Source organism: Tympanuchus pallidicinctus, unplaced genomic scaffold (genome assembly GCF_026119805.1).
Source record: "Tympanuchus pallidicinctus isolate F22 unplaced genomic scaffold, pur_lepc_1.0 scaffold22, whole genome shotgun sequence".
NCBI classification, from domain to species: Eukaryota; Metazoa; Chordata; class Aves; order Galliformes; family Phasianidae; genus Tympanuchus; species Tympanuchus pallidicinctus.
In genome coordinates this window covers 31,943,506-31,970,832 of record NW_026294739.1, presented here as the reverse complement: position 1 = coordinate 31,970,832, position 27,327 = coordinate 31,943,506, and the positions used below count along the sequence as shown (strand labels likewise).

General features: G+C 42.9%; 2 protein-coding genes and 1 long non-coding RNA gene across 5 annotated transcripts; 1 reads left to right on the top strand and 2 right to left on the bottom strand.

Moving 5' to 3' along the window:
* Window positions 1-188: 188 nt before the first annotated feature.
* LOC128082323 (fatty acyl-CoA hydrolase precursor, medium chain-like) lies at window positions 189-11,070 on the bottom strand. Of its 2 annotated transcripts, XM_052686380.1 has the most exons (15): window positions 10,894-11,070; window positions 9,908-10,112; window positions 9,005-9,149; window positions 8,450-8,583; window positions 7,960-8,113; window positions 7,269-7,370; window positions 6,206-6,310; window positions 6,025-6,075; window positions 5,411-5,551; window positions 5,239-5,325; window positions 4,387-4,534; window positions 4,047-4,178; window positions 3,613-3,685; window positions 3,000-3,214; window positions 189-734 (listed from the first exon to the last, which is right to left on the bottom strand). In XM_052686380.1, the coding sequence occupies exons 1-14, from the start codon at window positions 10,943-10,945 to the stop codon at window positions 3,037-3,039; spliced, it is 1,707 nt and encodes a 568-aa protein (XP_052542340.1). In that variant the 5' UTR covers window positions 10,946-11,070; the 3' UTR covers window positions 189-734; window positions 3,000-3,036. The 2 variants fall into 2 exon arrangements, with proteins under 2 accessions (XP_052542340.1, XP_052542341.1); XM_052686381.1 differs by lacking the exon at window positions 6,025-6,075 and having other exon boundaries at window positions 10,894-11,056.
* Window positions 5,991-20,071, top strand: LOC128082328 (uncharacterized). Its single transcript, XR_008207610.1, has 2 exons — window positions 5,991-6,098; window positions 19,860-20,071. It is a non-coding gene; the product is annotated as an uncharacterized LOC128082328 (long non-coding RNA).
* On the bottom strand, window positions 13,654-25,909 carry LOC128082322 (fatty acyl-CoA hydrolase precursor, medium chain). 2 transcript variants are annotated; one of them, XM_052686378.1, is made up of 15 exons: window positions 25,783-25,909; window positions 24,797-25,001; window positions 24,052-24,196; window positions 23,497-23,630; window positions 23,007-23,160; window positions 22,316-22,417; window positions 19,967-20,071; window positions 19,786-19,836; window positions 19,194-19,334; window positions 19,024-19,110; window positions 17,852-17,999; window positions 17,512-17,643; window positions 17,078-17,150; window positions 16,465-16,679; window positions 13,654-14,199 (listed from the first exon to the last, which is right to left on the bottom strand). In XM_052686378.1, the coding sequence occupies exons 1-14, from the start codon at window positions 25,832-25,834 to the stop codon at window positions 16,502-16,504; spliced, it is 1,707 nt and encodes a 568-aa protein (XP_052542338.1). In that variant the 5' UTR covers window positions 25,835-25,909; the 3' UTR covers window positions 13,654-14,199; window positions 16,465-16,501. The 2 variants fall into 2 exon arrangements, with proteins under 2 accessions (XP_052542338.1, XP_052542339.1); XM_052686379.1 differs by lacking the exon at window positions 19,786-19,836.
* Between the last annotated feature and the right edge of the window lie 1,418 nt (window positions 25,910-27,327).

Genomic DNA, 27,327 nt, shown 5'->3' with positions numbered 1-27,327 from the left:
TCTGAATTCCAGCACTGCACCACTGCTCCAGACGAGGGACTGCAACCGTCAGAAATGTACTGCTATCTCAGTTGTAAAACTCAGTCACACAACAGAACTGTCCTTAAAAAGTTCAGAGGACATTTCTGTGTGTGAATCAGAACAAAACCTCAGGGGCATCACACGTATCTCTGACACGAGAAAGACAGTTTTACTTGCAAAGCACCTCTTTATTGATTGAACTCGATTAACACAACATTGCTGCCAGATTCTTCTTCAGCAATGGCAAAGCTGCAGAAAAGCCTGAGGAGCAGACAGATCTGTTAACTGTATTAAATGGGGAGGCTTCTCTTGTGGAACCAGAGGGAACCGAGGGAAAAGCAAAGGGTCACAAAGTGGAAATCGATCCACTGCCATAACAAAAATTAAGTGAATAAGCGTAAATATGAGAACTGCAAAGAAAAGGTGAAAGGAAGGGACACGTTATTTTGTCCTCAAAAATATTTCAAATAATTCCTCTTGCAATCCTAAATACTATGCCTATTATGCATGTTTAGACAGTAAATTATAGCTCTAGATGAGCTTTCTTGTTTCCCATTCTTTTCCTAGTTGGCTTTTCAAACATCACCTTTTCCCAGAAGTCTACCTTCTTCTCCTTCAGCTTTCTGGCTTTCCTTTGTCTTAGATTTATCTCCAAGCATTCTTCATTTAGATTACGCAATGGCCATTCAGCCAGGCCTTCCCCATTAGGATTCCTGTAAACAAGAAGAAAGAAAGAGAAAAAGCCTGAAATTTGCAATTTAGCAATCCAGAAATCATCAAGAGAAGATTTCAGGACCGCTGACGAACAAGATCAGCATAATTATTCTACAGGCAGTGGAACTGAGGTCCGAGGAAGTGAAAGGATTTGCCTGCATCCTTCCAGGAAACCAGAAGCACAACCAATAAATCAATAAACAAACCCTTGTCTCCTGAGTGCCACTACAACTGAGGAAATGAGCCACGTTGTTTAGTTCCATAGAGCTCATCCCAGCTTTGTGGGACTGAAATTCTCTGCTCTGAGCATGACAAGGCAAAGCTTTCTTCATTCTGATACAAGAGGATGGAATTCCATGCTTCAAAGTTTCGAGAATACTCCCTTAGAATCAGTTACATGTATGACCAGATGTAAATACACCTCACCATATCACAAGGAATATCTGCTATTACATTGCTTTCCCTGTAAATTTGAGAAAAAAGCAAGAGAAGTGTACAGCCTTCCCTAGTTGACCTCTAAGAACAGGATATTATAAGTAATATTATAATAAGGATATTAAAAAGTAGATGCAAAATGTAAGCTAAATCAAAAGACTCTGGTAACAGATTAATTCATGCTTTTTACAACACAGCTAGACTGCTCAAAGTTCACGGCAGTAAAAGGAAATAATTCAGCTTGCACAGACTTTGAAACAGACTATGAACTACTGTGAAAATGACAGCAATAAAAGAAGAGAAAGTGTAGAGAAAACTTGAGATATCTCAAGGATGGAATTCATGCTTCAACCTTGCAAGAATGTTCCCTTCGATGCAGTTACACGTACGTTACACCTGCATGATGCATTAGTTGCACAGCAGCACAGTCAAACATCCCACTTGTTTGATGCCTTTGTTCCCCTCTATTTTTGATGTTTTAATGAAAAACACATAGCAGTGTAAGGTTTTTTTTACTTATATGCATTACGTTCATTATATACTTTATATGCAGCCCATGGCAATTCCAACTGGCTCAGTGTGGCTCAGGCTAGCCAAAAGATGGGACAACCATGCTTTAACCCAGTTTTTAAATCTTCATGCTGAAAATGAAACAGTGGAGTTCCAGCCTTACCCTAATGAACACAAGCTGGAACGCTCAGCAAAACAGACTGCAACCCGTTCTCTGCAGCCTGAAAGCCAGTCAGATTTCTCAGAAAAGAGGACGCATTGCTTGAAATACCTCAAGCAAAGGGGAGGGGGAAGATTTCCTGCTTCTTTAGTACCCCACTCATCTCCCCACTCACTAGAGCTTTAATCAATCAATTCAATCAATCATATAGAACTTCCTGTGCTTCAGAAACAGCAAACCGCATGTGATAAAGAAGGGAGAATACAGTAAAGTAATACCGAACAAATCCAAGCAAGAGTAAGGGTTATATTTTCATCTCACCCCTAATGTGTGCACTGTAATTTGATGAAAATGGAAGGAGCAACACTGAATAATGCCAGTGCTGTGAGAGTATTTTATAAATGAATCCTGAGATATAATTTCTTACCCTGTAGGCCTACGATAGCACATACACTAACAAGAAAAGCCAAACAAGTTAAATTTAGAGGCAGCCACTGCTCCAGCTTGCAGCTGAACATTCTGCCTGTAGCTCCAGTATTTGTAACAGTTTACAGAACAGGAAAACACTTGTGATCCCACGGCTGGTTTGTGACGGATGCTCTTACCCTCACAGGAGGGCTGGAAGAATGACAACCAAGGACACTCTCAGTAAGGAAGAGCAGAAGGAACTGACAACATTCTGTGACACCTATGACATATTCAGTAAACATAACTTCTTATACATTTCAATATATTTGACAATCTTCCCTTGGATACCACAGAATCACAGAATGGCCTGGGTTGAAAGGGACCACAATGATCATCTAGTTTCAACCCCCCTGCTATGTGCAGGGTCACCTGGACCAGGCTTCCCAGAGCCCAATCCAGCCTGGCCTTGAATGCCTCCAGGGATGGGGCATCCACAACCTCCTTGGGCAACCTGTTCCTGTGTGCCACCACCCTCTCTGGCCTGTTTGAACCTGAGAGACTTTTTTTCCCCCGCTTGCTTCATCACTGATTTTTATTTCCATGAGCATCTTGCACTTCCCCTGATGCTCCCTTTTCACTGAGGGAGAGAATCAAGGGAAGTTTTCCTGCGATCATGACAACAAACTACACATCAGTGAGTTAGAAAGTCAAGGTTAAAATCTGCATTCTGACAAATTGCTGTTGACCTTACTTCAGACTGTGAAAGGAAACTGTATCCTCTGCAGCTCTCACAAATCTGTGTGCTCTCGCCTTCTTTCACTCCTCATCTGTTCTGTGAGCTGTACCCAAAACTCCATTTTGTCTTCTTTCAGTTTCTTTGCTGCCTTTTGTATGAGGTCTATCTCCAGGTATCTTTCATCCAGATCATACTGAGGCCAATGCACCAAGCCTTCCCCATTGGGATTTCTGGAAGCACAAAAATGAAAAGTTACCTCTCCATTTGTGCTCTGACTTCTCAACCTGAGGTCGTTTCAGAAGACTAACAGGAGCTCAGATTGCACGATTCCAGTACCTGAACAGATGGATGTTTTTATCAAAACGCTCATCACTGGAACAGCAAACACGTAATGATGTTTGCCCTTACTCGGGGATCTAATCCTCCACTGCAGATACAAATAGCTCTTGGATTTTGTTTGGGATTGCATGCTCATTTCCAGAGTTCTTCTTGCAATCGTCAACAAGAGAAACTCTTTGTTTCAGTACTCATCTTAAACTCTGCCACATTTACAGGAACTACCATGCTGCTGCTACGCTTCAGGCAGCACAGACAAAACTTGAGCTGCAGTTAGCGCTACGGATCTCACCCGTTTCTAGCAAAGTTAGTCCAGTACTTCATAACAGTTCTGCTAAGTTTACTTTCTCCTTCTGTAGCATTCCCTGCAAAGGGAGAGAAGAAATGGCAATATTCAAAAATCAATAATCAAAAAACAGCAGTCCAGTCAATCCCAATACACTGGAACCAATTCAAAGGGGCTGTGGACAACATCATCTCTATGGGACCCTTCCAATCCAAAGCATTCTATGAACCTACTTGTTACTCTGGGCTGTGGGAGTTCTATGTGAGCAGAGCAGATGAATTAATTAATGACAAGTAACTATTACCAAAAACAGAAAAAAAACCAGCTTATTTTGATTCCAGTGTTACTAAGTAAAATTCTATTCTGAAAGTCCTCAGGCGAGTGAGATTAATAACAATGTTGATTTTAAAAGAATTGTTTAGCAAGCACAGATACATCACCTGCTAAGAATGGCCTTCCAAAGACAAAGGCAATCTCATCTGCATGATCTGCTTTTACAAACTCTGGAACAACGCCTGAGGCTGAGCTTGGTCGATGTTGAAATTCATAGAAGTAGACTGGGTGGCCAGCATCTAACAGAAAATAAAATTGAACGCAAGAATGCTAGTATTGCAAATGCCAGTCAACAATGATGATAAACTTTCACCAAAGCTAAATTGACAAAATCAAAACACTAGCAGATCTTTTGATAGCAAAGTGTGATGCATACATAAAGTCCAAAGACACACTCAAGAATAGAAGACAACATTTGTTTGAATAGATGCTGAACTGGAAACTCACCTCTGTGGTACCTAGCCACTTCAATGGCTGGGAAAGTAAACATGTGATCTCCTATTGCATCAAGAAGGCCATCTCGCACCTGAGCACGGCTCTCTGCTTTCCCAATGTATTCATTGAATACAAGATCAACAGTGTGAGAAGAAACACCCTGGAATGAACAAGAAAGGTACTTTTCATAATGAGAACCACCCTAAAAGGAGTAACAGTGTAGACTGAGAGTGCCACCTGCGTGTCCCTGGCTAGACTCCAAACATCACCATCTTTCAGAAAAAATCCCCTGCTGCGTCCAAGCAGAGCTCACAGTTCACAGTGGTGCACCTTTACCTAACATGGATGTTCTTTGGGAGAAGAGATTTGCAAGATCAAAAAGGATGCTCTCAAATGCCTCTAGATAAATAGCTAGTGGTACTCTGTTCTTCCTTCTGTGGAAACAACCCTCGTAAGAGAAATGAAATCCTGCTGGATTGCATAAGATCCATTTCTTGCTGCAGACGGCCATTACTTACTCCCTTTCAGAAAAACCCTGGGCTCTGCCATTCCCAGATTATGATAGATTCCTATGGCTCTACATGACCCTTTACAAGTACTGGCTATGTTTATCAACTTCTTAATTCTAACCTATTAATCTGCAATTTTTCAAGTTTCCTAGTTTCAGCAGAGCACAAAGCAAACAGAAAGTGAGAGCTTTGTAAATCAAATGGAAGCAAAACTTCCGATGGCTACAAGCAGGTCTCCTGGTGCCAAGCATCCCCAGGAGTCCTTTCTAGTCTCCATGTGAAGCTTCAGAAACATGAATACTGAATTATCTCACTCAAGAAGTAGCACTGGATTATTCTGGAAATGGTCTCTTACCTCAAATGATGACTCTAATGAGTTCTGTAACAATTGATACGCAACTTCTCTGTCCAGACCGTGTGTAAAATCAGGAAATTTCATCATCTTCATAACAAAGAGATTATATATTTAGGGGGCAATCTCATATTCACAAACGTATATCAGAATGAAGCCATTACAAGTTTCTTACTTTAGGAAGGACCCATCCAAATTCACAGTTATTTATTCCTAGTATGTAGGGGATTGCATTGATTGCTTTTTCAGACAGTAATTGCCTGGGACTCTTTGGAAGAAATACACCATCCACACAGGCACTGATGTGCACAGCTGCCTGGAAAAATACAAACAAAAGGCAGAATGGTTTACTTAAATTTTGCTTCTGAGAAACATTTTTACATTTTACAGTATTTTCAAAGCAAAACAAATAAAGTAACAAGTGAAAATATAGGTAATTTTCCTCAATGGATATTTGAACCCGAGAAGATTTGTGCATATTGGCACCATATCTTAAATATTCACAAAATGTAGGTTACACTTAGTTTACATCTGCTCTTAGCAAGCACAATCCTACTGTGAATGTGTGATGCTGAGAGGGGAGAACCAACTTCTGAGTTGAATCTGCAAAGGAAGAGAGAACCCAGCACTGTGATACGAAATTTAGACAAGGACATAGTTACGATGTTAAGTAATGTTCAGGCTCTCCAGGAGAGACTGTGACTCTCATACTGTTGTCTCCTTCCTTAACAGAACCCGACAGAGAAACACGTGTAGCTCACTGCCCATACAGAGTTAAAGAGAAGGAACCTGTTCACAATTCTCAGGTGAGGTATGGCATAGCTGCAATGTTGTCATATCCTGAAAACGTAAAGAAGGGGCAGGTGTTAGATATTCTTCAAGTTCTCTTAATATTACAGGGCATGTACAGCATGCTCTGTTATGATCAAATTTGAAAGGCCCCTCATATACAAGGCATAATTTCACCTACCATTTTTAGAGTTATCTGTACTATCTCTTCCTCTGTTTTTCCTCTTAAGCATTCAACCAGAGCGGCAGAACTGGACTTTTCACAGCCAGATGCAGCAGCAATTCTCTGCAATCAATATAAACGAGTCACATTCTCATTTACTAATTATCCATATATTCCCATACATGGGCTCTACGTGCCTCTGACTCTGGAGTCCAGAGTAGGAAGAGTGGAGGGGTGGAGGGCTGTCAAAATTTCTCAGGAAGGACCAAAGCCAGTAGCATTTCAGCTGTAAATGCCAAGATAGGAAGCTTTCATAAGCCTTCATGTTGTGGGCTGAACAGAAAGACAAAACCTACCCCTCCAAAATATCTCCATTCGCTAACAGACCAAGGTAGTTTGTTCTGGTATGTAACAAACAGGGCTAAGAAGTCTGGATGGCATAAGGTAGTTAGAGTAATGCATACATAGAATATGATCATGCAGATGATAGATAAAGAGCACGTTACATCCTTCTCAATGATGCACAGTCTTTTTGAATGCAGTAATGCTATTTCTCAGCTGTCACTAGACAGATAGACCTCAGTGCAACACTGCCTCTTCTACATCCCAGATTAGCAAAACAAAGCTCTTGGAGATTGTTCCTTGGAGATTTGTCATGTGTACATGACAAATTGGGTTGAATAGGGCTCTTCTTTTTATTTATAACCAGGCTGAACAAAGTTTTGTACCTGTGAGCACATCTGGCACCAGGTGGGGGGGAGAGAGATCTGGTGCCCTTTTCCTTTCAAAAACAGCAGCTCAACTTTTTCTGGAGACAGTATACTCCTGTACATTTCATACTCATTCACTGCCTTCTCCGTCTACTTCCTCCGTTTTCTGCTTTCACTCAGACATCTGTGAATATTTGAGTACTTGGAAAGCAAAATTTCACCGAGCGTGTGTTACTGCAAACAGGAATCCTGTCTCTAATGAAGGTGGTTGAATTTCCACAGGAAAAAAAGACCAAGATCCACTATTTGGAATAAACAATTTAAGGTGTTCAAGACTATCTCAAAAATTAAATATGCCACAAAATACCCACCTGTGCTTCCTTCTCAGGCTTTTCAGTGAATAAAGTCCTAATTGTAGTACCACTCTCTGAAATGGCCTTGTGGAACAAGCCCTTTGCCAGTGGAGATAAGACCTGGAAAAAAGAAGCAGCATCCAGAAACAAGAACAGGCATTACTGGAAATGCATTCTATTCATGACACAGGACTTCAATATCAGAAACTGCCTTTTCTGAAAAAAATGTCATCCGAGTGTTACTCTGTGGCCTCTGATCAGAGTTCTGCTGTGCAAAGGTCTCTGGCAGCATTAACAGGGATAAGTCCACGCCTGCCCTTCCCCTCCCATAAAGCTTTGCTTACAAGACTTCAGGGAACAACACTGCGAGCCAGGTATGAATCAGGTACACATATGTCCAGCAGACTGGCTGTGCTGCAGAAGGGGAAAATACAGCTCTAAGAGAGAAGTCGGGAGCAAACGGACATTCAAATTTGAAGAGGACAAACGACATCTGGGATTCTAAGCGACATCATCTGGGTACAAAAAGAACACTTTCAACAGCCAGAAGCTGCACTGTTATCAGCTGTGTATCAGACTGAGGTGATGTGTGCTTTACCCAAAAGCCACCCACGTTTTCCCACTGATTTTTCATTAATGTACTGAGAGTGATCGTGGACAGTGGGTTTCTTTCTCAAATAATAAACATTCATGCCTGTGGTGAACTTACCAGAGCAGATACACTGATTCCCCCTGCAGATTCACCACAGATGGTGACAGATCCCGGGTCTCCTCCAAAGTGTATGATATTTTCCTGAATCCACTGAAGAGCTGCCACTTGGTCCAAATACCCCCAGTTACCACGAGCATGCCTATCCCCAGTGCTAGAAAGAAAGAACAGACTTCTTTAAACGCCTCATGTAGAAAAAAACAACACTCAGATAAATACAGCGTGCAGGACAAGGAATCAGCTGTGAAGGAGCCTCTCTGCGTAATTTAAAAAGAATTGGCTTGAAAAGGGTTGACATCAGGCCAGCAATCAAGCCACAGCAGTCTCTGAAGCAGACCTGGGACTTGTAAGTTGCTCCCAACTGTTGCATGTGTAATTAAGAAACAGAGAGTTCATTTGCCAAAGCAAGTACTCTACAGGCCTTTCCACAGTGGATTTGCACACATCATTTTGGAAAAGGTTTATCAAAATCGAAGACAGCCTATCTTACCTAAAGTATCCAGCTATACCCAATCTGTACTGAATTGCCACAACAACCACGTTGTCAAAGGCTGCTAATGCTGAGCCATCATAGGATGATGCTGCTCCAAGAACTAATGCACCTCCATGGATCCATACAAAGACCTGGAAGGGGAACAAACAGAAACAGTTCAGCACAGGGAAGAGCTCCCTGTGACACAGACTGAATACCCTTGTTTGTGCTGCTTCACTCATGAGTCCTTCAGGTTGCATTTCACAAATGGCCAATGTCTTTCAAATTGGAGGCTGGCAGCCTCACAATACACACTGATTTCATTAAATACCTGAATTTTACCAGTGCCCTGCAGGAAATCAAACACTGCCGAAGTAAAAAACCAGTAAGATTTTATTTGTCAATCCTTAAAAACTGTGCCAGTAAGTCCACATACTGTACAGGTTGCAAGTTTGCAGTACAGTACTGTCATCCTCAGGAAGCTGTTAGAAGATTCAAGGTCAGGCTCAATCTGTCACATCAAATCACAGAAGCCATCGAGCCTGCTAGAGGTTTTGCACTGATTTTCCTTACCGGCAGCTTCTCCTGTGTTTTTGTAGAAACAGGTGTGTATATATTCAGGTATAAGCAATCTTCAGACATCCGGAGATGAACTTTTTCTTTTCTATTAGTAACAACATCCGAAACAAACTGTCCTGTTACTTTGTCCTGTAGACACCTGAAAAATTAAGAGAAGGAAAAATAAATGGAAATAACAAAAACTTCAGAGCTATAATGTGCAGCTTTTTTGCAAAGTAGAAATCTCTGGTACGTTTCTCAATTGCTGGCAGCAGAAAACATACAGTAAAGTTTTAATTCTGAGTATGTTTTCATCCACTTGAGTTGCCATGACAAGGCCTGTAAAAAGGGGCCACAGTCCAGAGCGGTACAATTTGACACCAATCGCAGTTTTGCATGTTTCAGAACATTACAGAAGTACAGTTGCAGATGGATACAGCTATAAATCACTTCAAATGAAATGCATAAAAATTATTACGTAACTTCAGTAGCTTTTTGTACTGCAGTTATTAGGGTAGAGTTAGCAAAGGGGGGCAGCAGCACAACTGGAGTTTCTTACATGTCCTTTCAACCACGTGACTCATCAGCATTTTATTCCAACGTTTCCTCAGCTTCTTTCTGTTTCTGCTTCTAAGCCACGCAGCTTAACGCATAACCAAGTGCTCGCAAAAGAGCACAGGTCTGTCATCAGGTCCATACTAGCTCAGTTATGATGCCTATTAGAGAGCACTCAATAAAACAGTAGCTTATGAAGATTTCTTCAGAAACGCATTCACTGTAGCAGATGTGAGAGTAGGTGAGACGACACCAAGGAGTTTATCCGTGTGGCTTTTGGTCAGCCTGCCTATCAGCGTCCCCAAACTGCAGGTAACATAAAGTCACGGAGAACATAAAAGCTTTTCTTCCTGCTTTACTTACATTGGTGGGTAGGAAGTGGCATCTCTGACACCTTCCCATGGCTGAGGAGGCTGGGGCTCAGAAAACCTCAGTGGTCCAACAGGAGGCTTAGCAAAAGGAAGTCCCAGAAAGACATTTACGCTCCTCTCAGCCGCATCAACTCTGATTTGGTATCCTCGGGCAGTGCCGTATTTGGTCACCACTTCTGGCTGCTCTGCTTTTTGCCCTGGGGGGTGCGTGCACAACATCACATCACCGATTGGTCTCCTAGTGAGCAACTGACAGCTTTCTAAGAGCTTTGCCTACCTGAATGCGCACCTGCTCTTGGTTTCAATAACTCCTTTTCAAACACAAGCCTTCAACAAACGCTAATCGCTAGAGCTGACTTAAGTGCAGCCTCCATTCTGATAGTGCTCCCAGCTATGATCTCCCTCAGCTACACCGTGCCTGCAGCATATAACGTGCTTACTCTCCACACGCATCACTAACCGGGTGAGGATTGTTGTTACTTAAAAGTCCACCGGATTGCCCTCATAAAGAAAAGGCATTTCCTGATTTAGGAAAGGATCTGTGAGTGCACAAAACGCACTTGGGAATCTCAATAGACCCTACAGACAAACAGAAAACACCTTCTACCATACCTGAAAACAGTCAGGCACGCATGCACAAATGGCACAAACATTCAGGTAAGATTTACTTTAATCTCAGAGTGAAATTTATCAGAGTCAAACAACAAACATGGCATATTGGAGTCTCCGACTCAGCAGACAAAATATTGCAATAGGAATTGAGTTTTGCTAGCTGCACGTGAAAAAAATACGAGACAAATGCCTGAAAGCAGACCAGAGAAAGAAACAAAGAGCTCTTTGCTGTTCAGACCTCAGCTCTGTGCTACAGGGTTGGGACTTCAGGCCTCCTTTGAGCTGAGACTCCCACGGGTAAGCAAACTGCACACGCACTCTAACTCCTCGCAGCAGGCAACAGTGAAAAACATTTTGGAAGCTTACCAGCAGCTACGAGTGCTGTGAGCCCGGCGGTGAGGATCAAGGACAGCAGCATGTTCTTCTCAGTTGCCACTCTGCAGCCTACTCACACCCTGATCGACTCTGTGCGCTGCATTTATGCTCTGCCAGTAAAGCTGTTGCGCAATGCAAACAGGGATAAGGAAAGCAGTGCTCAAGCTGTGAACCGAATCGGCCGGGACCAGCCTTGAACAACTGTCATGACAGCATGGCACTGCTCCAAGGGGAGCGTAATGCAGCTTATCTGTACATGGGAATAGGGGAACCTTGGGCTGTGCAGAACGGCCCCACAAGTCTCACACCAGCTGCCCAGGGCTCCTTATAACTGCTCTTCACAGCACTTCACGCAGCAGGGATTTGCTTAAAGAAGCACTGGAAGCAGTCCTCAGAACACCAGCAGATTCTTCCTGCTGCAGAACCGTTACCATTGCCGTCTTTAACAATTAAGTCAGCACTTACTTTCACTACACAGAGAACAAACCCGGAAAACTCTCCTACTCATGCACACTTCTTGACCAAAGCAGTACAGGAAAGATCCTAGCTTTTCCTGCAGGGTCAACGCTCCACCCGCCACTCAGTCCTGTGCATTCAGAAATGTTTGGCTGGTATCTCACCATACACGAGTTTTGCAACAGCTAAGACAGGTTTTCTCCACAACTGCAGTACAGGAGCCGTATGCAACAATTTGAGTGGTAGGAACGCTTTTAATCCCACTGAAACATCAGGAGGCTTTACTTCCATGTGAACTCGCATCCATCAGTAAGAAATGCTGAATAGAAGTAGATTGCCATTCTGTAACTAGGTGGCTGTGTTTGATTTTTGTTTCCTGGCTCTGACTCTTTTCCTGGCTCTTTTTTATTCTTTTTATCTTTTTTTGGCCAGTGTCAATAGATCTTTCCCTTGTAAGCCTGTTTTGTAATCACACGTCATGAAAATAATTCTCAGTTGTCAGAGACAGCATTTCTGTAGATTATTTCAGTGACTCACTTTTTTTCAGCTCTGTGTGCCCCAAATCCAGTATTAGAGTAGTTCTACACAATGTCTTAAGCACACAGTAGTCCCGTGTGCTAAAGCTCTGTTCATGTATTCAGAAAAGATGCTTTACTCCACACCCAACGCATGTGGGCAAACGTGGGAAACTAAACTGGAACGCTCAGGGAGTGACTGGGCACAGTTCCCCCCTTCATTCACTATTCTGCCTTTCAAGCTTTACTCTTCCACCTTTCTCTGCTGCACTCTCTTTTTTCTGCTCATGTACACATTCTGCAAAATGTCTGAACCCCTACCCCATTTTCATCCCATCCATAAAGAAGATGATATCCAACTTGAAGGCCAAAGGTAGCTGCCATGCTGAAATTACTCCTTGTGCAAACACTATCTGTACACTCTGCTGATCTCACTCACGTAATAAAATAAACAGACTGGACCTGGATCTTTACCACCTTGGCTACCAAGCCTACCAGGCCAAAGGATCTAGCAACTGGACTTAGACTTCTGCAAATGTGGAGACCCTTACTCTAATGGCATAAACTAAACTAGTGCAATCTGGAAACAGTGCTACATACCTGGGAAGTGGAATTCTTGGATGCTGCCTGGCATTTCATTTTAATGGAGAGCATTTTGCAGTTTACGTTCAATCAGTGAACAATGCACAAGTCAGAAAACAAGTCAGAAAAATCCTGCCACGTGATGACATTTGCCTCCCACACCCTAATGCACTGCTACCTGTCTTGATTTCAATCGCTGAAAAATAGAGACAAATCTCATGTTTATGGGCACGTGGCTAAAAGAGAGCCCACAAAGACATCTGCATTCAACGCTATAGGGTAGAAATGTTCAGAAATATGCATTTCCCCCTCATAAAATACTTTAACAAAGGACAAGGGCCAGGGCCACCTAACCAAAACAGTGGCTGTGCTAACACACTACCCTGATCTCTTAAGTCTTGACTGCCAACAGGATTTGGGAAGAAAGAGATTGGGAACTCTGCCATGCTTTCTGCAGTCAAGTAATTCAGAAAGAAGAGATGGCCGGAGAGTAACAGTAGGATATGAGAAGCTGGGAACAATCTTACGTTCCTGCAGAGCTACAGAAGGGAGATTAAAGACAGGCAAGGGAAGGAAAGAAAGGAGTGGCGCCCATAACTTCCACATAGCTGCACCATGCTGCTGGAAGGTAGCAGTATGGTCAGCAAGACGGCTGGGACAGCTGGAGCAGCCTCAGAGTAACACATGAGAAGCAATGCTGAAATGCTGCGATCCAGGCTTGTTCTTGGCAGTCCAAGCTGAAATGGGCGCTGGAGTAATTCCGGTAAATGAAGTCTCTCTCCAGTGCCAGTAATGAAGGCCTGTGACCCAGTGCTGAGAGACACTGGAACTGAGAGACGGCACAGAGCGCAGCCTAGAGCGCCGTGTAAATAAAGCACCATGGAAAACACAGAAAGCACAAAGCTAATGCTACCACGCCTGATCCTTCTGAGGCAGTTGTTGCTCATTAAAAAGAAAGAAGCTCAGGGCAGCGGAGACTGTTTCTCTCCTTTCCTAAGATCTGCGAGCAATCTGAATTCCAGCACTGCACCACTGCTCCAGACGAGGGACTGCAACCGTCAGAAATGTACTGCTATCTCAGTTGTAAAACTCAGTCACACAACAGAACTGTCCTTAAAAAGTTCAGAGGACATTTCTGTGTGTGAATCAGAACAAAACCTCAGGGGCATCACACGTATCTCTGACACGAGAAAGACAGTTTTACTTGCAAAGCACCTCTTTATTGATTGAACTCGATTAACACAACATTGCTGCCAGATTCTTCTTCAGCAATGGCAAAGCTGCAGAAAAGCCTGAGGAGCAGACAGATCTGTTAACTGTATTAACAGGGGAGGCCTCTGTTGTGGAACCAGAGGGAACCGAGGGAAAAGCAAAGGGTCACAAAGTGGAAATCGATCCACTGCCATAACAAAAATTAAGTGAATAAGCGTAAATATGAGAACTGCAAAGAAAAGGTGAAAGGAAGGGACACGTTATTTTGTCCTCAAAAATATTTCAAATAATTCCTCTTGCAATCCTAAATACTATGCCTATTATGCATGTTTAGACAGTAAATTATAGCTCTAGATGAGCTTTCTTGTTTCCCATTCTTTTCCTAGTTGGCTTTTCAAACATCACCTTTTCCCAGAAGTCTACCTTCTTCTCCTTCAGCTTTCTGGCTTTCCTTTGTCTTAGATTTATCTCCAAGCATTCTTCATTTAGATTACGCAATGGCCATTCAGCCAGGCCTTCCCCATTAGGATTCCTGTAAACAAGAAGAAAGAAAGAGAAAAAGCCTGAAATTTGCAATTTAGCAATCCAGAAATCATCAAGAGAAGATTTCAGGACCGCTGACGAACAAGATCAGCATAATTATTCTACAGGCAGTGGAACTGAGGTCCGAGGAAGTGAAAGGATTTGCCTGCATCCTTCCAGGAAACCAGAAGCACAACCAATAAATCAATAAACAAACCCTTGTCTCCTGAGTGCCACTACAACTGAGGAAATGGGCCACGTCGTTTAGTTCCATAGATCTCATCCCAGCTTTGTGGGACTGAAATTCTCTGCTCTGAGCATGACAAGGCAAAGCTTTCTTCTTTCTGATACAAGAGGATGGAATTCCATGCTTCAAAGTTTCGAGAATACTCCCTTAGAATCAGTTACATGTATGACCAGATGTAAATACACCTCACCATATCACAAGGAATATCTGCTATTACAATGCTTTCCCTGTAAATTTGAGAAAAAAGCAAGAGAAGTGTACAGCCTTCCCTAGTTGACCTCTAAGAGCAGGATATTATAAGTAATATTATAATAAGGATATTAAAAAGTAGATGCAAAATGTAAGCTAAATCAAAAGACTCTGGTAACAGATTAATTCATGCTTTTTACAACACAGCTAGACTGCTCAAAGTTCACGGCAGTAAAAGGAAATAATTCAGCTTGCACAGACTTTGAAACAGACTATGAACTACTGTGAAAATGACAGCAATAAAAGAAGAGAAAGTGTAGAGAAAACTTGAGATATCTCAAGGATGGAATTCATGCTTCAACCTTGCAAGAATGTTCCCTTCGATGCAGTTACACGTACGTTACACCTGCATGATGCATTAGTTGCACAGCAGCACAGTCAAACATCCCACTTGTTTGATGCCTTTGTTCCCCTCTATTTTTGATGTTTTAATGAAAAACACATAGCAGTGTAAGGTTTTTTTTACTTATATGCATTACGTTCATTATATACTTTATATGCAGCCCATGGCAATTCCAACTGGCTCAGTGTGGCTCAGGCTAGCCAAAAGATGGGACAACCATGCTTTAACCCAGTTTTTAAATCTTCATGCTGAAAATGAAACAGTGGAGTTCCAGCCTTACCCTAATGAACACAAGCTGGAACGCTCAGCAAAACAGACTGCAACCCGTTCTCTGCAGCCTGAAAGCCAGTCAGATTTCTCAGAAAAGAGGACGCATTGCTTGAAATACCTCAAGCAAAGGGGAGGGGGAAGATTTCCTGCTTCTTTAGTACCCCACTCATCTCCCCACTCACTAGAGCTTTAATCAATCAATTCAATCAATCATATAGAACTTCCTGTGCTTCAGAAACAGCAAACCGCATGTGATAAAGAAGGGAGAATACAGTAAAGTAATACCGAACAAATCCAAGCAAGAGTAAGGGTTATATTTTCATCTCACCCCTAATGTGTGCACTGCAATATGATGAAAATGGAAGGAGCAACACTGAATAATGCCAGTGCTGTGAGAGTATTTTATAAATGAATCCTGAGATATAATTTCTTACCCTGTAGGCCTACGATAGCACATACACTAACAAGAAAAGCCAAACAAGTTAAATTTAGAGGCAGCCACTGCTCCAGCTTGCAGCTGAACATTCTGCCTGTAGCTCCAGTATTTGTAACAGTTTACAGAACAGGAAAACACTTGTGATCCCACGGCTGGTTTGTGACGGATGCTCTTACCCTCACAGGAGGGCTGGAAGAATGACAACCAAGGACACTCTCAGTAAGGAAGAGCAGAAGGAACTGACAACATTCTGTGACACCTATGACATATTCAGTAAACATAACTTCTTATACATTTCAATATATTTGACAATATTCCCTTGGATACCACAGAATCACAGAATGGCCTGGGTTGAAAGGGACCACAATGATCATCTAGTTTCAACCCCCCTGCTATGTGCAGGGTCACCTGGACCAGGCCTCCCAGAGCCCAATCCAGCCTGGCCTTGAATGCCTCCAGGGATGGGGCATCCACAACCTCCTTGGGCAACCTGTTCCTGTGTGCCACCACCCTCTCTGGCCTGTTTGAACCTGAGAGACTTTTTTTCCCCCGCTTGCTTCATCACTGATTTTTATTTCCATGAGCATCTTGCACTTCCCCTGATGCTCCCTTTTCACTGAGGGAGAGAATCAAGGGAAGTTTTCCTGCGATCATGACAACAAACTACACATCAGTGAGTTAGAAAGTCAAGGTTAAAATCTGCATTCTGACAAATTGCTGTTGACCTTACTTCAGACTGTGAAAGGAAACTGTATCCTCTGCAGCTCTCACAAATCTGTGTGCTCTCGCCTTCTTTCACTCCTCATCTGTTCTGTGAGCTGTACCCAAAACTCCATTTTGTCTTCTTTCAGTTTCTTTGCTGCCTTTTGTATGAGGTCTATCTCCAGGTATCTTTCATCCAGATCATACTGAGGCCAATGCACCAAGCCTTCCCCATTGGGATTTCTGGAAGCACAAAAATGAAAAGTTACCTCTCCATTTGTGCTCTGACTTCTCAACCTGAGGTCGTTTCAGAAGACTAACAGGAGCTCAGATTGCACGATTCCAGTACCTGAACAGATGGATGTTTTTATCAAAACGCTCATCACTGGAACAGCAAACACGTAATGATGTTTGCCCTTACTCGGGGATCTAATCCTCCACTGCAGATACAAATAGCTCTTGGATTTTGTTTGGGATTGCATGCTCATTTCCAGAGTTCTTCTTGCAATCGTCAACAAGAGAAACTCTTTGTTTCAGTACTCATCTTAAACTCTGCCACATTTACAGGAACTACCATGCTGCTGCTACGCTTCAGGCAGCACAGACAAAACTTGAGCTGCAGTTAGCGCTACGGATCTCACCCGTTTCTAGCAAAGTTAGTCCAGTACTTCATAACAGTTCTGCTAAGTTTACTTTCTCCTTCTGTAGCATTCCCTGCAAAGGGAGAGAAGAAATGGCAATATTCAAAAATCAATAATCAAAAAACAGCAGTCCAGTCAATCCCAATACACTGGAACCAATTCAAAGGGGCTGTGGACAACATCATCTCTATGGGACCCTTCCAATCCAAAGCATTCTATGAACCTACTTGTTACTCTGGGCTGTGGGAGTTCTATGTGAGCAGAGCAGATGAATTAATTAATGACAAGTAATTATTACCAAAAACAGAAAAAAAACCAGCTTATTTTGATTCCAGTGTTACTAAGTAAAATTCTATTCTGAAAGTCCTCAGGTGAGTGAGATTAATAACAATGTTGATTTTAAAAGAATTGTTTAGCAAGCACAGATACATCACCTGCTAAGAATGGCCTTCCAAAGACAAAGGCAATCTCATCTGCATGATCTGCTTTTACAAACTCTGGAACAACGCCTGAGGCTGAGCTTGGTCGATGTTGAAATTCATAGAAGTAGACTGGGTGGCCAGCATCTAACAGAAAATAAAATTGAACGCAAGAATGCTAGTATTGCAAATGCCAGTCAACAATGATGATAAACTTTCACCAAAGCTAAATTGACAAAATCAAAACACTAGCAGATCTTTTGATAGCAAAGTGTGATGCATACATAAAGTCCACAGACACACTCAAGAATAGAAGACAACATTTGTTTGAATAGATGCTGAACTGGAAACTCACCTCTGTGGTACCTAGCCACTTCAATGGCTGGGAAAGTAAACATGTGATCTCCTATTGCATCAAGAAGGCCATCTCGCACCTGAGCACGGCTCTCTGCTTTCCCAATGTATTCATTGAATACAAGATCAACAGTGTGAGAAGAAACACCCTGGAATGAACAAGAAAGGTACTTTTCATAATGAGAACCACCCTAAAAGGAGTAACAGTGTAGACTGAGAGTGCCACCTGCGTGTCCCTGGCTAGACTCCAAACATCACCATCTTTCAGAAAAAATCCCCTGCTGCGTCCAAGCAGAGCTCACAGTTCACAGTGGTGCACCTTTACCTAACATGGATGTTCTTTGGGAGAAGAGATTTGCAAGATCAAAAAGGATGCTCTCAAATGCCTCTAGATAAATAGCTAGTGGTACTCTGTTCTTCCTTCTGTGGAAACAACCCTCGTAAGAGAAATGAAATCCTGCTGGATTGCATAAGATCCATTTCTTGCTGCAGACGGCCATTACTTACTCCCTTTCAGAAAAACCCTGGGCTCTGCCATTCCCAGATTATGATAGATTCCTATGGCTCTACATGACCCTTTACAAGTACTGGCTATGTTTATCAACTTCTTAATTCTAACCTATTAATCTGCAATTTTTCAAGTTTCCTAGTTTCAGCAGAGCACAAAGCAACCAGAAAGCTGAGAGCTTTGTAAATCAAATGGAAGCAAAACCTCCCCTGTGTACATGCAGGTCTCCTGGTGCCATTTTAGGCATCCCCAGGTGTCCTTTCTATTCTCCATGTGAAGCTTCAGAAAGGCTCGTATGTTCTGTAGCAGTTGTGTCATATCTGCTGGTAGAACGCGTATCTTGGATAACCTAGTGTATCTTGAATGTCCTGGGACGTATGTTTAGTTGCCTGCATTGCTTCTGGATTTCCACTGCATTCCTTTTTAAAAGGTGGCGCATGTGGGATAGGTATGGAGTATCTTCCATGTTGATTAGTCACTATTAGCAATATGAAATGTGAATATGGAATTATCCCCATGATGAAATAGCATTCTGATTATAGACATAGAATTTTAATATCAGAAACTGCCGTTTTTGAAAAAATGCAATCTGAGTGTTACTCTGTAGCCTCTGACCATAGTTCTGCAGCACAACATTCCACTACATTCTAGACATGGTCTCTCACCTCAAATGATAATACAAACGAGCTCTGTAATACTTGACGGGCAACTTCTTTGTCCAGTCCGTCTGTAAAATCATGAAATTTCATCATCTGCATAAAGAAGAGAATACACATTTATGAGGAAATCTTACATACAAAACCATATCTGAACAATGCCATTGAAAGTCTCTTACTTTAGGAATTACCCATCCAAATTCACAGTTATTCACTCCTATTATGTATGGGACTGGATTGATTGCTTTTTCAGACAGTAATTGCCTGGGACTCTTTGGAAAAAACACACCATCCACACAGGCACTGATGAACATGGGAGCCTGAAACAAAAAACAAAGAAACAAAGTCAAGGCTTCAGCAAATGACAGCATCAAGTGAAAATATAAGAATATTAGTATTTAAGCTCTCTTTGTTTTCCACAACCAATGCTTTGAACCAGAGAAGATTTGCAAAGATTTGCATTGTGTTTAAATACTTGTGAAATGTAGGCTATTGTTAATTTACATCTCCTCTTAGTTAGAAATGTCCTGGTACGAATGAACGGAGAGGTTAGAGAAAATCTAACTTCTACATTCATACAATCAACATTGCAAAGTAACAGGAAAACCAGGATTGCGGTAAGAAATTTAGAGGACAAAATTATGATGTTAAGTAATGTTCAGGCTCTCCAGGAGAAACTGTGACATGTCATACTCTTCTCTCTTCCCTTGGCAGAACCTGACAGTGAGACACGTGTAGCTCAATGCTCATACAGAGTTAAAGAGAAGGAACCTGTTCACAATTCTCAGGTGAGGTGTGGCACACTCGCAATGTTGTCAGATCCTGAAAACATAAAGAAGGGGCAGGTGTTAGATATTCTTCAAGTTCTCTTAATATTACAGGACATGTACAGCATGCTCTGTTATGATCAAATTTGAAAGGCCCCTCATATACAAGGCATAATTTCACCTACCATTTTTAGAGTTATCTGTTCTATTTCTTCCTCTGTTTTTCCTCTTAAGCATTCAACCAGAGCGGCAGAACTGGATTTCTCACAGCCAGATGCAGCAGCAATTCTCTGCAATCAATAATAATGAGTCACAGTCTCCTGTGGAAAAAGGGGCAGGCTTCTTGGGGTGATTACAAAGAAGTAGCTAAGGTATGCAGGGAGGAAGTTAGGAAGGCGAAAGCCCAGCTTGAACTCAGGTTGGCCGCTGCAGTAAAAGGCAATAAAAAATCCTGTTATAAATATATCAATGGCAAAAGAAGAACCAATGATAATTCTCATCCTATACTTGATGCAGCAGTGAATGTGTCCACTGAGGACAAGGAGAAGGGCTGAGGTCTGGCTTTACATCTGCCTTTAATAGCCAGATCAGTTATCTGGGCTTTTTATGTCTTGATCTGGAAATCTGGGACACTGCTCAGAGTATGCCCCCACCTATTCACGTGGAGACAGTCAGAGAGCTTCTCCTCCATCTGCACTGTCACAAGTCCATGGGACCGGATGGGCTGCACCCTCGGGTGCTGAGGGAGCTGGCAGGAGTGACTGCTGAGACGTTCTCGGTCATCTATCAGCACTCCTGGTTAACTGGTGCGGTCCCAGAAGATTGGAGGCTTGCCGATGTGACTCCCATCTTCAAGAAGGGCCGTAAGGAGGATCTGTGGAACTATAGGCCTGTTAGCCTGACCTCAGTACCAGGGAAAGTTATGGAGCAGATCATCTTGGATGAGATTGCACGGCATGTGTGCAGTGTCCAGGGGATCAGGCCCAGCCAGCACAGGTTAGTGAAAGGCGGGTCATGCTTGATCAACCTCATCTCCTTCTATGACTGGGTGACCAGTCTGGTAGATGAGGGAAGGGCTGTAGATGTAGTCTACCTAGACTTCAGCAAAGCCTTTGACACAATCTCTCACAGGCTTCTTCTGGGGAAACTGGCTGCCCATGGTCTGAACAGGTATATACTTGTTTGGGTAAGGAACTGGCTAGAGGACCATGCCCAGCAGGTAGTAGTGAATGGAGTTAAGTCCAGCTGGTGCCCCGTTTCAAGTGGTGTACCCCAGGGCTCAGTACTGGGGCCCATCTTGTTTAATATTTTTATTGATGACCTGGATGAGAGGATTGAGTGCACCCTCAGTAAGTTTGCAGATGACAACAAGCTGGGAGGTGGAGTTGATCTGCCTGAGGGTAGGGTGGCCCTTCAGAGGGATTTAGACAGTCTGGATCACTGCGCTGAGATGAATAGGATGAGGTTCAACAAGGCCAAGTGTCGGGTCCTGCACTTTGGGCACAACAACCCCACGCAGCGTTACAGGCTTGGGGATGAGTGGCTGGATGACTGTGAAGAGAAGGACCTGGGGGTGCTGGTTGATGCTCGGCTGAACATGAGCCAGCAGTGTGCCCAGGTGGCCAAGAGGGCCAACAGCATCCTGGCCTGCATTAGAAATGGTGTGGCCAGCAGGAGCAGGGAGGTGATCATCCCCCTGTACTCAGCACTGGTGAGGCTGCAACTTGAGTACTGCGTTCAGTTTTGGGCCCCTCACTACAGGAAAGACATTGAAGTCCTGGAGCACGTCCAGAGAAGGGCAACGAAACTGGGAGGAGTCTGGAGCAAAGGTCTTATGAGGAGCGGCTGAGGAACTGGGATTGTTCAGTCTGGAGAAGAGGAGGCTCAGGGGAGACCTCATTGCACTGTACAACTTCCAGAAGGTAGGTTGTGGTGAAGAGGGATTTGGCCTCTTCTCCCAGGCAACGAGCAGCACACGGGGTAATGGCTGCAAGTAGTATCACAGGAGGTATAGATTAGACATAAGGAAGAACTTTTTCATTGCAACGCTGCCTCTTTTACATCCCAGATTAGCAAAACAAAGCTCTTGGAGATTGTTTCTTACACATGACAAACTGGGTTGAATTGGGCTTCTTTTTAATTATAACTAGGCTGAATAAAGTTTTATTCCTGTGAGTACATCTGGCACCAGGCGGGGGGGAAAGAGAATAGTATTTGGATCTGGTACCATTTTCCTGTCAAAAACAGCAGCTCAACTTTTTCTGGAGACAGTATACTCCTGTACATTTCATACTCATTCACTGCCTTCTCTGTCTACTTCCTCCGTTTTCTGCTTTCACTCAGACATCTGTGAATATTTGAGTACTTGGAAAGCAAAATTTCACCGAGCGTGTGTTACTGCAAACAGGAATCCTGTCTCTAATGAAGGTGGTTGAATTTCCACAGGAAAAAAAGACCAAGATCCACTATTTGGAATAAACAATTTAAGGTGTTCAAGACTATCTCAAAAATTAAATATGCCACAAAATACCCACCTGTGCTTCCTTCTCAGGCTTTTCAGTGAATAAAGTCCTAATTGTAGTACCACTCTCTGAAATGGCCTTGTGGAACAAGCCCTTTGCCAGTGGAGATAAGACCTGGAAAAAAGAAGCAGCATCCAGAAACAAGAACAGGCATTACTGGAAATGCATTCTATTCATGACACAGGACTTCAATATCAGAAACTGCCTTTTCTGAAAAAAATGTCATCCGAGTGTTACTCTGTGGCCTCTGATCAGAGTTCTGCTGTGCAAAGGTCTCTGGCAGCATTAACAGGGATAAGTCCACGCCTGCCCTTCCCCTCCCATAAAGCTTTGCTTACAAGACTTCAGGGAACAACACTGCGAGCCAGGTATGAATCAGGTACACATATGTCCAGCAGACTGGCTGTGCTGCAGAAGGGGAAAATACAGCTCTAAGAGAGAAGTCGGGAGCAAACGGACATTCAAATTTGAAGAGGACAAACGACATCTGGGATTCTAAGCGACATCATCTGGGTACAAAAAGAACACTTTCAACAGCCAGAAGCTGCACTGTTATCAGCTGTGTATCAGACTGAGGTGATGTGTGCTTTACCCAAAAGCCACCCACATTTTCCCACTGATTTTTCATTAATGTACTGAGAGTGATCGTGGACAGTGGGTTTCTTTCTCAAATAATAAACATTCATGCCTGTGGTGAACTTACCAGAGCAGATACACTGATTCCCCCTGCAGATTCACCACAGATGGTGACAGATCCCGGGTCTCCTCCAAAGTGTATGATATTTTCCTGAATCCACTGAAGAGCTGCCACTTGGTCCAAATACCCCCAGTTACCACGAGCATGCCTATCCCCAGTGCTAGAAAGAAAGAACAGACTTCTTTAAACGCCTCATGTAGAAAAAAACAACACTCAGATAAATACAGCGTGCAGGACAAGGAATCAGCTGTGAAGGAGCCTCTCTGCGTAATTTAAAAAGAATTGGCTTGAAAAGGGTTGACATCAGGCCAGCAATCAAGCCACAGCAGTCTCTGAAGCAGACCTGGGACTTGTAAGTTGCTCCCAACTGTTGCATGTGTAATTAAGAAACAGAGAGTTCATTTGCCAAAGCAAGTACTCTACAGGCCTTTCCACAGTGGATTTGCACACATCATTTTGGAAAAGGTTTATCAAAATCGAAGACAGCCTATCTTACCTAAAGTATCCAGCTATACCCAATCTGTACTGAATTGCCACAACAACCACGTTGTCAAAGGCTGCTAATGCTGAGCCATCATAGGATGATGCTGCTCCAAAAACTAATCCACCTCCATGGATCCATACAAAGACCTGGAAGGGGAACAAACAGAAACAGTTCAGCACAGGGAAGAGCTCCCTGTGACACAGACTGAATACCCTTGTTTGTGCTGCTTCACTCATGAGTCCTTCAGGTTGCATTTCACAAATGGCCAATGTCTTTCAAATTGGAGGCTGGCAGCCTCACAACACACACTGATTTCATTAAATACCTGAATTTTACCAGTGCCCTGCAGGAAATCAAACACTGCCGAAGTATAAAACCAGTAAGATTTTATTTGTCAATCCTTAAAAACTGTGCCAGTAAGTCCACATATTGTACAGGTTGCAAGTTTGCAGTACAGTACTGTCATCCTCAGGAAGCTGTTAGAAGATTCAAGGTCAGGCTCAATCTGTCACATCAAATCACAGAAGCCATCGAGCCTGCTAGAGGTTTTGCACTGATTTTCCTTACCGGCAGCTTCTCCTGTGTTTTTGTAGAAACAGGTGTGTATATATTCAGGTATAAGCAATCTTCAGACATCTGGAGATTAACTTTTTCTTTTCTATTAGTAATAACATCTGAAAAAAACTGTCCTGTTTCTTTGTTCTGTATACACCTGAAAAAATAAGAGAAATAAAAATCAATAGAGATAAAAAAAAATTCACAGCTGTAAGTCAAAAACTTCCGTATTTCTAACACAGAAAAAAAGAGTTCAGTACATTTCTATAGTGCTGGCATCGGAAACATACAGTGTTGTTTAACATTTTCTCCAGTTGAGTTGGCATGAGATGTGCCAAAAGGGGCCAGAGTCTAGAGCAGTACGTTTTGCAAACAGACGTAATTCTGCGTATTGCAAAACCTTACAGAATACTAGCAGACTGATACAGCTATAAATCCTTCAATTATATTGCAAATTAATTACCATATAGCTTCAGTAGATTTTATACTGCAATTATGGGGATTAGGCTAGAAGCACTTAAAAGAGCAGTAATACAAGTGGAGTAAAATAATTATATAATAGATCACAACAGATGTGTGTTTCATACATGATCAATCAAGCATGTGACTCACTGGGAACTCTGTCTTTCTCTAATTTTTTTTTTTTACTTTTGATCAGCCTGCGTATCAGCATCCACAAACTGCAGGTAATATGAAATCAGTGAGAACATAAAAAAATCATGGGGAACATAAAAGCTTTTCTTCCTGCTTTACTTACATTGGTGGGTAGGAAGTGGCATCTCTGACACCTTCCCATGGCTGAGGAGGCTGGGGCTCAGAAAACCTCAGTGGTCCAACAGGAGGCTTAGCAAAAGGAAGTCCCAGAAAGACATTTACGCTCCTCTCAGCCGCATCAACTCTGATTTGGTATCCTCGGGCAGTGCCGTATTTGGTCACCACTTCTGGCTGCTCTGCTTTTTGCCCTGGGGGGTGCGTGCACAACATCACATCACCGATTGGTCTCCTAGTGAGCAACTGACAGCTTTCTAAGAGCTTTGCCTACCTGAATGCGCACCTGCTCTTGGTTTCAATAACTCCTTTTCAAACACAAGCCTTCAACAAACGCTAATCGCTAGAGCTGACTTAAGTGCAGCCTCCATTCTGATAGTGCTCCCAGCTATGATCTCCCTCAGCTACACCATGCCTGCAGCATATAACGTGCTTACTCTCCACACGCATCACTAACCGGGTGAGGATTGTTGTTACTTAAAAGTCCACCGGATTGCCCTCATAAAGAAAAGGCATTTCCTGATTTAGGAAAGGATCTGTGAGTGCACAAAACGCACTTGGGAATCTCAATAGACCCTACAGACAAACAGAAAACACCTTCTACCATACCTGAAAACAGTCAGGCACGCATGCACAAATGGCACAAACATTCAGGTAAGATTTACTTTAATCTCAGAGTGAAATTTATCAGAGTCAAACAACAAACATGGCATATTGGAGTCTCCGACTCAGCAGACAAAATACTGCAATAGGAATTGAGTTTTGCTAGCTGCACGTGAAAAAAATACGAGACAAATGCCTGAAAGCAGACCAGAGAAAGAAACAAAGAGCTCTTTGCTGTTCAGACCTCAGCTCTGTGCTACAGGGTTGGGACTTCAGGCCTCCTTTGAGCTGGGACTCCCACGGGTAAGCAAACTGCACACGCACTCTAACTCCTCGCAGCAGGCAACAGTGAAAAACATTTTGGAAGCTTACCAGCAGCTACGAGTGCTGTGAGCCCGGCAGTGAGGATCAAGGACAGCAGCATGTTCTTCTCAGTTGCCACTCTGCAGCCTACTCACACCCTGATCGACTCTGTGCGCTGCATTTATGCTCTGCCAGTAAAGCTGTTGCGCAATGCAAACAGGGATAAGGAAAGCAGTGCTCAAGCTGTGAACCGAATCGGCCGGGACCAGCCTTGAACAACTGTCATGACAGCATGGCACTGCTCCAAGGGGAGCGTAATGCAGCTTATCTGTACATGGGAATAGGGGAACCTTGGGCTGTGCAGAACGGCCCCACAAGTCTCACACCAGCTGCCCAGGGCTCCTTATAACTGCTCTTCACAGCACTTCACGCAGCAGGGATTTGCTTAAAGAAGCACTGGAAGCAGTCCTCAGAACACCAGCAGATTCTTCCTGCTGCAGAACCGTTACCATTGCCGTCTTTAACAATTAAGTCAGCACTTACTTTCACTACACAGAGAACAAACCCGGAAAACTCTCCTACTCATGCACACTTCTTGACCAAAGCAGTACAGGAAAGATCCTAGCTTTTCCTGCAGGGTCAACGCTCCACCCGCCACTCAGTCCTGTGCATTCAGAAATGTTTGGCTGGTATCTCACCATACACGAGTTTTGCAACAGCTAAGACAGGTTTTCTCCACAACTGCAGTACAGGAGCCGTATGCAACAATTTGAGTGGTAGGAACGCTTTTAATCCCACTGAAACATCAGGAGGCTTTACTTCCATGTGAGCTCACACTTATCCTTGAGCATGACATGAAAGAAAAGTAACAAAACACTGAATAGAAATAGACTACCGATTTGTTGTGACAGCATTTGACTTTTTTTCTAAGCTCAGGCTTTGATTTGATTTTTTTTTTTTTAACAAATGTCAGCAGATCTTACCCTAGGATTCCTGTTTTGTAAATATGCCTTTAAAATGACTCACTCTTTTTTAGTTCCGCATGCCCTAAACCCAGTGATTAGGACAGTTCTACACTGTGTATTAAGCACATAATGGTCTGTGTGCTAATGCTCTGTTCGTGTCCGCACAGCTGTGATTTACAGCTCATGTAGGAAAATGTGAAAAACTAAATTGGACTGCACAGAGAGCAAACAGCTGGCAGATCAAAGGCAATGTGGGCATTAGCTTCATTTTAGTCTACTTTTGGGTTACATAGATGTTCCTTGAGAGACTTTTTTTTAATTGCTTCAATACAGTTCACGCCAAGAAAATTGGCCTAACATCAGTTTGCACAGAAACACAGGTTTCTTCGAGATCCACATAGAAAATCATAAAATCATAGAACTGTTCAGGTTGGGGAACACTACGAAATTGATCTTGTCCAATCCATGACCACCATGCTTACTAAACCACATCCTTAAGCGCCACAAATATTTTCAGTATATCTTCTGTATTCACAGTTGCACTCTCTTTTTTCTGCTCATGTGTACATTCTGCAAAATGTCTCAGCCCTACATCCACATCCACATCGATATCCAACTTGAAGCCAAAGGTAGCTGCCATGCTGAAATT

Coding starts and splice junctions, on each gene's coding strand:
- LOC128082323 (XM_052686380.1), bottom strand. CDS start 10,945: ATGCTGCTGTCCTTGATCCTCACCGCCGGGCTCACAGCACTCGTAGCT. Junction 9,150..9,907: donor GCCACTTCCTACCCACCAAT/GTAAGTAAAGCA, acceptor TTAATTTTTCAG/GTGTCTACAGGACAAAGTAA. Junction 8,114..8,449: donor GGTATAGCTGGATACTTTAG/GTAAGATAGGCT, acceptor CTTTCTTTCTAG/CACTGGGGATAGGCATGCTC.
- LOC128082322 (XM_052686378.1), bottom strand. CDS start 25,834: ATGCTGCTGTCCTTGATCCTCACTGCCGGGCTCACAGCACTCGTAGCT. Junction 23,161..23,496: donor GGTATAGCTGGATACTTTAG/GTAAGATAGGCT, acceptor CTTTCTTTCTAG/CACTGGGGATAGGCATGCTC. Junction 19,335..19,785: donor CACCTGAGAATTGTGAACAG/GTTCCTTCTCTT, acceptor TTTTTGTTTCAG/GCTCCCATGTTCATCAGTGC.